Source organism: Colobus angolensis, unplaced genomic scaffold, assembly GCF_000951035.1.
Source record: "Colobus angolensis palliatus isolate OR3802 unplaced genomic scaffold, Cang.pa_1.0 Scaffold24, whole genome shotgun sequence".
Lineage (NCBI taxonomy): Eukaryota > Metazoa > Chordata > Mammalia > Primates > Cercopithecidae > Colobus > Colobus angolensis.
Window position 1 is genome coordinate 3,582,082 of NW_012115599.1, and position 11,036 is coordinate 3,593,117.

At 44.2% G+C, this 11,036-nt stretch overlaps 1 protein-coding gene across 3 annotated transcripts in view; it reads right to left on the bottom strand.

The window, feature by feature from the left end:
- The window catches only part of PCYOX1 (prenylcysteine oxidase 1), a 19,240-nt gene that overhangs the window by 5,869 nt on the left and 2,335 nt on the right, over window positions 1–11,036 (bottom strand). For all 3 annotated transcript variants that reach the window (XM_011945233.1, XM_011945235.1, XM_011945236.1), the window contains exon 3: window positions 9,778–9,952. In XM_011945233.1, the coding sequence (XP_011800623.1) occupies window positions 9,778–9,952 (175 nt within the window). The remainder of the gene's footprint in view (window positions 1–9,777; window positions 9,953–11,036) is intronic.

Sequence of the window (11,036 nt, forward strand, 5' to 3'; positions counted from 1 at the left end):
GGGGAAGCTAGAGTAACTCTGAGAGACAGAACTCTGTCTGATTTAAGAAAAAGACAGAGCCTATGCAATCTACAACAGTGTTTCTCCAAGCGTGAAAAATGGACATCAGCACATACATACCATATGTATTTTATATATTATATATATTATGTTTTATATATATTATATATAAAATCTTGTAGTTTCTGCTAGTCTGTTTGCTGAAACAGCTTTTTTCATTTCAGATTACACTTGTATAACCCCTGATATTTATTTATTTATTCATTCATTCATTCATTCAATAAATGTTGTAGAGCATCAACTCTCAGTCAGGTACTATTCTAGGTACTGAGGATACAGAGGCCAACATGAGAAAAAAAAATCCTGCCCTCATGCATCTTAGGTTCTAGTTGGGGAAACAGTTAACAGGTTGGAGGATGGAAGTGTTAAGGAGAAAAATAAGGCCAGACACAGTGGATGACGCCTGTAACCCCAGCACTATGGGAGGCTGAGGCAGGTGGATCACCTGGAGGTCAGGAGTTCAAGACCAGCCTGGCCAACATGGTGAAACCCCATCTCTACTAAAAATACAAAAAAATTAGCCTGGCGTGGTCGTGCACACCTGTAATCCCAGCTACTCAGGAGACTGAGGCATGAGAATCACTTGAACCCGGGAGGCGGAAGTTGCAGTGAGCCGAGAGACTCCATCTCAAAGGAAAACCAAAAAAAAGGAGAAAATAGGTCTGAAAGGAAGACTAGAAATGCATGGGGTTAGAAGGGTTGAAATTCTAAATAGACAGTCCAAAAACAAGAGTGGTCAGTAAAAGCCTCACTGAGAAGGTGATATAGAGCAAAGACCTGAAGGAGATGAGGATGCAAACCAGGCAAACACCTGGGGGAAAATATTTCAGGTAGTGGTAAAAGCAACGCAAAGGTCACATGACAGAGGCTTGCCTGGCACATTGGAGAAATAATGAAGCAAGAGCAGCTGAAGCAGAGTGATCTGGGAGAACAGTGGGTGGTACAGCCAGAAATGTTACTGGGGAGAGGAAACTTCCAGAATGGCAGAGGAAGGACCTCTGGAAATCTGCTCCTCCATGAAAGCTATGAGAATACTGCCAAAAATGATCAACATTGACTCTTTCAGAGCACTGCAGATAAACCAAAGCCTTTCCAAGTCCAAGGAGTATTTATTTAAGAAAAATGTCTGGCCAGGCATGGTGGCTCACGCCTGTAATCCCAGCACTTTGGGAGGCTGAGGCAGGTGGATCACTTGAGGTCAGGAGTTCGAGACCAGCCTGCCCAACATGGTGAAACACCCATCTGCACCAAAAATACAAAAAATCAGCCAGGTGTGGTGGTACACTCCTGTAATCCCAGCTATTCAGGAGGCTGAGGCAGAAGAATAGCTTGAACCCAGGAGATGGAGTTTACAGTGAGCCAAGATCGCGCCATTGCACTCCAGCCTGGGTGACAAGAGGGAGACTCCGTCGAAAGAAAGAGAAAGAGAGAGAGAGGAAAAAAAATAAAATAAAAAATAAAACCAGCACACTTTCAACTGCAATGTGAAACCAGCAAGCTAGAAGCCACTGGGAAGAACTCAACAAGTTTGCAGCTCCCAAAAAGCACTATCCTCAGAGAACTGTCAATATTTGACCTATCTGGCAGCTCCCAAAAAGCTCTATCCTGAGGGCTTGTCTTTATTCGACCTGATTCAGAGTTCACTCTATGCAACAACCCCATCCTGAGGGCACGTGTCCATGTGTCAAAAAAAAAAAAATCTGTGGCAATTGTTTAACATCACAGACGCCGGAGGCTATGATATCAATAGAGGCTAAAAGAAGCTGACCAAAAAAACTTTTAAAAAAAGGCCAGGTGCAGTGGCTCCCCACCTGTAATCCCAGCACACTGGGAGGCACAGGCTGGAGGATCACTTGAGGTCAGGAGTTCGAGACCAGCCTGGCCATCATGGCGAAAACCCATCTCTACTAAAAACACAAAAAATTAGCCAGGTGTGGTGGTGCAAGCCTGTAGTCCCAGCTACACAGGAGGCTGAGGCACAAGAATTGCTTGAACCCAGGAGGAAGAGGTTGCAGTGAGCCAATATAGTGCCATTGCACTCCAGCCTGGGCGACAGAACGAGACTCCGTCTCATAAAAAAAAAAGAAAAAAAAAAAAATTAGCTGGGCATGGTAGTGCACATCTGCAGTCCCAGCCACTCAGGGGGCCTGAGGTTGGAGAACTGCTTGAGCCAGGGAGGCAGAGGTTGCTGTAAATGTACTGCACTCCAGCCTGGGCAACAGAGTAAAACCCCATCTGAAAATAAAAAAAACCAGACATACAAATCGTTGGAACAAATAAGAAAACCCAGAAATAAACCTTCATGAATATGATCAAATGATCTTGACAGAACTGAAATACATAATTCAACAATAATGGAGACTTCAATATCCCATTTTCAATAATGGACAGTTACTGAAAATGACAACAGTGTATTAGTTCGCCAGGACTGCCATAACACAGTACCAGAGACTGGATGGCTTAAACAAAAGAAGCTTTATTTCTTACAGTTCTGTAGGCCAAAATTCCAAGATCAAGGTGTGGGTGCGTTCAGTTTCTTCTGAGGCCTGTTTCCTTGGCTTGCAGATGGCCACCTTCTTGCTGTGTCCTCACATGGTCTTTGTATGTTTCTTCTGTGTCCTAATCTTTTTTTATTTTTTGAGACAGAGTTTCACTCTTGTTGCCCAGGCTGGAGTGCAACGGCGCAATCCTGGCTCACTGCAACCTCCACCTCCCAGGTTCAAGTGATTATCTTGCCTCAGACTTCCTGAGTAGCTGGGATTACAAGCATGCCCCACCACGCCCGGCTAATTTTTTGTATTTTTAGTAGAGAAGGGGTTTTGCCATATTGGTCAGGCTGGTCTCGAACTCACAACCTCAGGTGATTTGCCCACCTTGGCCTCCCTTCTGTGTGTTAATCTTAAGGACACCCATCAAATTGTTTTTGGGGTCTACCCTAATGACCTCATTTTAACTCAATCACATATTTAAAGGCCCTATCTACATATGCAGTCACATTCTGAGTACTGGATGGCTAGTGTTCCAACCTATGAAATTTGGGGAAAATAAATTTAAAAATAAGGGACGGGAGTACAGAATCCTTCTCAGTCACAAAACAGATTTTGGCTATAAATCTCTATCAATGAAATAGAGAGCCACTGAAGGTTTCTGAGCAGTGGAGTGATGTAATGAGCCTTAGATTTTAAAGAACTACTTTGGCTGCTAACCCGAGAACAAATGGTAGCAATATAACAATAATGGCAGATGATTTAGGAGGTGTATTGGTTTCCCACTGCTGCTGTAACAAATTACCACAAACTTAGTGGCTTAAAACAACACAAATTTATAATCTTACGGTTCTGTAAGTTAGAAGACCAAAGTCAGTCTCTCTAGGCTAAAATCAAGGTGTGCACAAGGCTGGTTCCTTCTAGAAGCTCTGAGGGAAGACTGTCTTTTCCAGCCTCTACAGGCCACCTGCATTCCTTGGCTCGTGGATGCACACCCCTTCCTAGCATCACTCCAATCTCTTCCTTCCATCATCACATCTCCTACTACCCACCCTGATCCTCCTCCTGCCTCTCTAAGGACCCTTGTGATTATATTGGGCCCTCCTGGATAATCCAGAGTAATCTACCCATCCTTAACCATATCTGCAAAGTTTCTTTTACCTCAAAAGGTAACACATTCACAGGTTCCAGGGATTAAGACATAGACATCTTGTGGCAGGGGGCAGGGGAGAGGATTATTCAGCCTATAACAGAAGGCTACTCTAGCAATCCAGACAAGAAACAGTGGTGGTGGCTTGGAACAAAGTGGTAGCAGTAATCCTGGAGAGAAGTAGTGGAATTCTGGACATATTTTAAAGGCTAATAGAATTCAAGATAGAGTGGGTTTGGGAAATGAAAGAACAAAAACTGACTCAAAATTTGGTAGGAGTAACTGGAAGGAAGAAAGGGTATTTATAAAGCCTTTCCCTGTAAGTCCTACCAGCCTCAGATCAAGAAGTGTTAAGGATCTTACAAGTCCCCAGAAATGCACTAACTTGAGAGAGAAGAATAAGCTTTAACCTAGTCTACAAGCCAAGATATCTCAACAGGAAGCCATCAGTGGACCAGAGATTTCAATTCCACAAACATCTGAGTAAACATCTACTACGTTCTAGTTACTGTGCGTAGTATAGAACACAAGTACATGCTATGCACCATATAATAAGGGATGTTTGAAAAGAAAGATGAATGTTGAAGTATTAAGGAAATGCCTTGTTGAAAAATGAGATAAGAGGTTGGACTCGGGAGTAAAGAATGGCATCCGGCTGAGCACAGTGGCTCACGCCTGTAATCCTAACACTTTGGGAGGCCAAGGTGGGAGGATCACTTGAGCCCAGGAGTTCAAGATCAGCTTGGGCAACATGGCAACACCCTGTCTCTACAAAGATTTAAAAAATTAGCCAAGCATGATGGCACATGCCTATAGTACCAGCTGAGGCTGGAAGATGACTTGAGACCAGGAAGTCAAAGCTGCAGTGAGCTGTGATTGCACCACTCTACTCCAGCCTGGGTGACAGAGCAAGACTTGGTCTCAAAAAAAAAAAATTAGTAAGAATGGCATCCAACCAGAACAACTACATAAATGTATGTGCAGAACTGGAAATTAAGCTAGCTAGTGCCAATGTCAGGGGCTGCAGGATTTCCACCCAAGTACCTCCAACAGCAGAGAATGAATGAATGCATTATTTTCGAGTATCGCCTACCACAAGCTTGAGCCCTCTTTTGAGTGTCATGGTTTACTACTGTTACATAGGTCTTTTTCCACCCTGTGTATACTTTGAAATGGAGGTGCAAAATGAAAATGTGACTCCACAAGGCTGGTCAACAAACCCCCTGAAGGTTTCTGCAGAAGAGCACACAAGCTACTTTTGAGAGTACTAACTGTACTCTCATATATCTATATAAGGATCACTTGAGCCCAGGAGATGGGGTTTCACCAAGTTGGCCAGGCTGGTCTCAAACTCCTGACCTCAAGTGGTCCACCCACCTCGGCCTCCCAAAGTGCTGGGATTACAAGCGTGAGCCACTGCGCCCAGCTGAGAACTACTGTTTTAATTGAAATGGAGGGTAACTGGTTCCAAGTTCCTCTTTGGTAATCTCTGTGACTTCTAATCCTGGTTTTTGTGACATTCCAGAATATTTCTAACATGGGGTGATATTAAAAATAAATAATTTAAGTGGTACACATGAAACAGAAAGCACACTGGCTGTGGAAGTAGAACTAAACCAAGGCTTCCTGCTGAGGGAAGGAAACAGGGGTTCTTTGGGTAGGGGAGATGCCTCCCCACTAAAGCAAGCAACAGTTTCACCACTCCAGCAGTATTTCACTACTGTTTTTTCTTTGATTTTTCTTTTTTAGAGACAGGGTCTCACTCTGTTGCCCAGGCTAGAGTACAGTGGCACAATCGTAGTTCACTATAACCTCGAACTCCTAGGCTCAAGCAATCCTCCCACCTCAGCTTCCTGAGTAGCTGGAACCACAGGTACAGCACCATGCCCAGCTAATTTTTTTATGTTTGTTTGTTTGTTTTCTGTGGGGTTTTTTTTGTTTGTTTTTTGTTTTTGAGACAGAGTTTCACTCTTGTTGCCCAGGCTGGAGTGCAATGTCACATTCTCAGCTCCCTGCAACCTCCACCTCTTGGGTTCTAGTGATTCTCCTGACTCAGCCTCCCGAATAGCTGGGATTACAGGCGCCCGCCACCACACTCGGCTAATTTTTTGTATTTTCAGTAGAGACGGGGTTTCACCATGTTGGCCAAGCTGGTCTCGAACTACTGACCTCAGGTGATCAACCCACCTCAGCCTCCCAAAGTGCTGGGATTACAAGTATGAGCCACCATGCCCAGCCTGTTTTTTGTGTTTTTTTTCAGACGGAGTCTCACTCTGTCATCCAGGTTAGAGTGCCGTGGCATGATCATAGCTCACGGCAGCCTCAACCTCCCAGTCTCAAGTGATCCTTCCACCATAGCCTCCCAGGTAGCTGGGACCACAGGCACATGCCACCACACTTGACTAATTTTTTTTTATTTTTTTGTAGAGATAAGGTTTGGCCATGTTGCCTAGGCTGGTATCCAACTCCTGGCCTCAAGTGATCCTCCCACTTCAGCCTCCAAAAGTGCTGGGATTACAGGCATGAGCCACAGCACTTGCCCATATTTCACTACTTTTAACAACGAGGTACATATTGGCTGAATAGCAACAACCTCTCCAACTATCTCATAGGATTTGATAAAATTATCAAACAAGATTACATAATCTTGATTTATTGAAATAAACAGAAATATATAATGCAATATTAGCAACATAAAAGTCAGTGCCATATAATGAAATATTTAAAATGGGGGTAATTCCATGAAATTTGTAAATTGTCTTTTTTTTTTTTTTTTTGAGACAAGTCTCGCCCTGTCACCCAGGCTGGAGTGCAATGAGATCTCAGCTCACTGCAAACTCTGCCTCCGGGGTTCAAGCGATTCTCCTGCCTCAGCCTCCCAAGTAGCTGGGATTACAGGTGCGCACCTCCACACCCTGCTAATTTTTGTATTTTTAGTAGAGACGGGGTTTCACCATGTTGGCCAAGCTGGTCTCAAACTCCTGACCTCGTGATCTACCCAACTCGGCCTCCCAAAGTGCTGGGATTACAGGCGTGAGCCACCATGCCCTGCCCGTAAATTGTTTTTTAAAGTCAAAAACAGTATAACCGATGTATCCCCTCACTGGTTCTTTTTCTCAGTTCTGTAATACCTTGAATTCACTTCAAAAGTGATTTCTTAGGCCAGGTGCAGTGGCTCACGCCTGTAATCCCAGCACTTTAGGAGACCAAGGCGGGTGGATCAATTGAGGCCAGGAGTTCAAGACCAGCCTGGCCAACATGGTAAAACCCCGTTTCTACTAAAAATGCAAAAATTATCTGGGTATGGTAGCACATGCCTGTAATCCCAGCTACTCAGGAGGCTGAGGCAGGAGAATCACTTGGACCTGGGAGGCAGAGGTTGCAGTGAACCGAGATTGCGCCACTGTACTCCAGCCTGGGCAGCAGAGTGAAACACGTCTCAAAAAAAAAACAAAAGTAATTTCTTAATTTCTCAAAGGGCAATTCTGTACATGTCAAGCAAGCCACAGATAAGAAAAACGAGGCTGGGAGCAGGAGCTCACGCCCGTAATCCCAACACTTTGGGAAGCCCAGAAGAGTGGAACATTCGAGCCCAGGAATTCAAGACAAGCCTGGGCAACATGGCCAAACCTCCTCTCTACAAAAAAAATACAAAAAATTAGCCAGATTTGGTGGCACGTGCCTGCAGTCCCAGCTACATGGAGGCTAAGGTAGAAGGATCACCCGAGCCCAGGAAGTCCTGGCTGCAGTGGACCATGATCACACTGCTGCACTCCAGCCTGGGTGAGAGTGAAACCTGGGTCAAAAAAAAAAAAAAGAGGGCCGAGTATGGTGTCTCACGCCTGCAATCCCAGCACTTTGGGAAGCCGAGACAGGTGGATCATGAGGTCAGGAGTTCAAGACCAGCCTGGCTAATACTGTGAAACCCCATCTCTATTAAAAATACAAAAAATTAGCCAGGCATGGTGGTATGCGCCTGTAATCCCAGCTACTCAGGAGGCTGAGGCAGGAGAATCGCTTGAACCCAGGAGGCGGAAGTTGCAGTGAGCCGAGATCCCACCACTGCACTCCAGCCTGTGCAACAAAGTGAGACTCCATCTCAAAAAAAAAAAAAAGAAAGAAAGAAAAGAAAAACGATACACACAAGCAGGGCTGATGCCATCAGAACTTGATCTGCCTGCTGAGTATGCAGTACCATGCCACCCACCTTCTAAAAAGTGACTGGCTGTCTCTATGCAAATTCTATGTATTTCCTTAGTTGTATCTTGCCTGTCTCTCCACTAGAATATATATTCTTTGAGGACAAGGACATGTTGTAGGTCCTATATTCTCAACATAGAACAATGCCTAGCACCTAACAGGCACTCAATATTGGGTGAATGAATGAATGGCTATTTAAAAACCACATGCACTGTAGCTGGACTTAAGGTACCCACGGGTAAGGCAATTAAGAAACTGACCTAAAAATGATGTTGAGAAAGAAAACCCAAACTACCATAAGTTAGAGAAACCAGAGTATATCCTGCTTAACTCTTTTTTTTTTTTTTTTTTGAGACAGAGTCTGGCTCTGTCCCCTGGGCTAGAGTGCAATGGCACGATCTCGGCTCACTGCAACCGCAACCTCTGCCTCCCGGGTTCAAGCGATTCTCCTGCCTTAGGCTCACAAGTAGCTGGGATTACAGGCATGCACCACCACACTGGCTAATTTTTTATATTTTTTGTAAAGACAGGGTTTCACCGTGTTGGTAAGGCTGGTCTCAAACTCCTGACCTCAGGTGATCCACCAGCCTCAGCCTCCCAAAGTTCTGGGATTAGAGGCATAAGCCACTGTGCCCAGCCCTGCTTAACTCATATTTGTCCTGTTCAATACCTGGTCATATGATATGTTTTTGGGGGTTTTTTTGTTTTTTTTTTTTCCCCCTCAAGATGGAGTCTTGCTCTGTCACCCAGGCTGGAGTGTAATGGCGTGATACTGACCTCCAGTACCTAAAACTATAAACCAGTATAAAAATTAGTATGTGCCAGCGCACAGTGGCTCACACCTATAATCCCAACACTGGGAGGCTAAGGCGGGCAGATCACGAGGTCAGGAGATGGAGACCATCCTGGCTAACACAGTGAAACCCCATCTCTACTAAAAATATGAAAAATTAGCCAGGCGCAGTGGCAGGCACCTGTAATCCCAGCTACTGTGGAGTCTGAGGCAGGAGAATCACTTGAACCGGGGAGGCGGAGGTTGCAGTGAGCCAAGATGGCGCCACTGCACTCCAGCCCAGGCAACAGAGCAAAACTCCGTCTCAAAAAAAACAAAAACTAGCACATGCCAACAGCTTTAAAAAAAACAGATTATACCCTTCAAAATTAGACTGGCTATTTTATGTTACTCTTCCTGATTACCAAAGCGATGCACATTCACACACATAAAAAAATTGTTTAAATATAGAAAAGCATAAGGACGAAAAGGAAGCACCTAAATTCTTACTACCAAGAACAGTGCTAGAATGTAAATTCTTGGAATATGGAACTTTTACTCTACTTCAGGCTGTTGGTTCACTGAAAACATGTCACTATTAAAGCCCATTTAAGTTTTCTGATCCTTTCTACAAGCTCTTACACACATTATCTCATTCATATACACAATGACCAGCACAGCATAGAGATTAAGAGTGAAGACTCTAAAGCCAGACTGCCTGGGTGGCAACTCCAGCTATACCACTTACTATGTGGGTGAACTTGCCTCTTAAAACCTCTCTGCACCACCACCTTCTGCATCTGTTTAAAGAAGCTAAAAACAGTACCTACCTGAGTAAGCTGTCATAAGAATTCAAGGCATCTAACAGCATCTGGCAACACTAAAAAAGCTTTTGCAAAATACATTTCGGAAGCAAAAATAAACCAATCTTTCAATTTCCAAGCAAACAGTCTGCATGGTTCCTACAAAACATTTTGCCTAACAATGTTATAAACAGGCCTTGCAGTGAGGTAGAAAATGCTTACAAGAAATTATAATTCCTGAAGTTCATCAAGTTTAATTTAACCTAAATTAAAAGATCTTAGGTTAAATGGAAGGAAAAAAATTACCTCATGAACTTGTCTAACACGTCCTCTACCCACATGTGCATACGGAGGGACTGAAATCCATAGCGCCAAACTAATTTCATCACGTTAATGATGAACCAGTTGCTCTCCTCAAATACCAGAGCCTCTCCGTTATATATCCCCAGCAGGCCAGCAGAGGCCTGAACAGTAGAGAGACCTGCAAAAACATAAAGCGCAGCTAAGTCAGTGGTGTCTATGCTGACCAAATGAAGGAACGTAATCTGAGTGAATCTGGGGCTTCCCTCAGTTCTCAGGAGACACATAAAGGAGCTCTATCTTTGGAACAGTGTGAAACACTATACTGTCACTACTGTCCAAAAGCAGATGTGCCAGGCGATGGGTCAGATGATCATGTAAATATTAATATATCAAAAGTAGATATATTTTTACCTGGCTATTTTTTAGTCTAAAAAGACTGGATAGTCAAAGGAAAAAAGCCAGAGTAGCAACTGAATTCAATTTAAAAACAAAGATGTCAGACATGTATCTTCATGGCATAATTTGTTCTGGGTATACCTTTGCCCTCGTGGAGGAAACTGAAGCAGAGGCAGCATCTCCAGAGGATGTGGAAGGCAGCTGAGGGGAAAGAGGCACTTCCATTCCTGTGAGAATCCTATTTTGCAAAACTGGATATTTCAGATAACTGGAGGGAAGCCAAAGTTACAAAATACTCTCTGCCGAAAGGGCCTGCAGTGGCCTGTCAGACTTTCCCCATGACCTATCCAGCTCCTCTGCTGTCAGGGCAGCAGTTGCATGTCCCAAGTTCTAGGCACACGTCTGCATCCACAGATGTGTGAGTGAGTTTGTTTTGTTTGTGGTGGTTTGTTTTGACAGGGTCTCACTTTGTTGCCCAGGCTGGAGTGCAGTGGTACAATCAAGGCTCACTGCAGCTTCTATCTCCCAGGCTCACGGGATCCTCCTGCCTCTGCCTCCCAAGTAGCTGGGACTACAGGTTTGTGCCATCACACCAGGCTAATTTTTTTATTTTTAGTAAAGACAGGGTCTCACTATGTTGCCCAGACTGGTTTCTAACTCCTGGGCACAAGCGATCCTCTGCCTCGGCCTCCCAAAGTGCTGGGATTACAGGCATGAGCCACTGACCCCGGCCATCGCCATATGTGAGTGACTTTGAGCCAGTCACTTCAAGACTCTGGGTCTCATTTACTCAGCTGCAAAATGATCACAATGAGGTGACTATCTCCAAACCTTCTCTGATTCTTTTTTTTTTTTTTTTTTTTTTT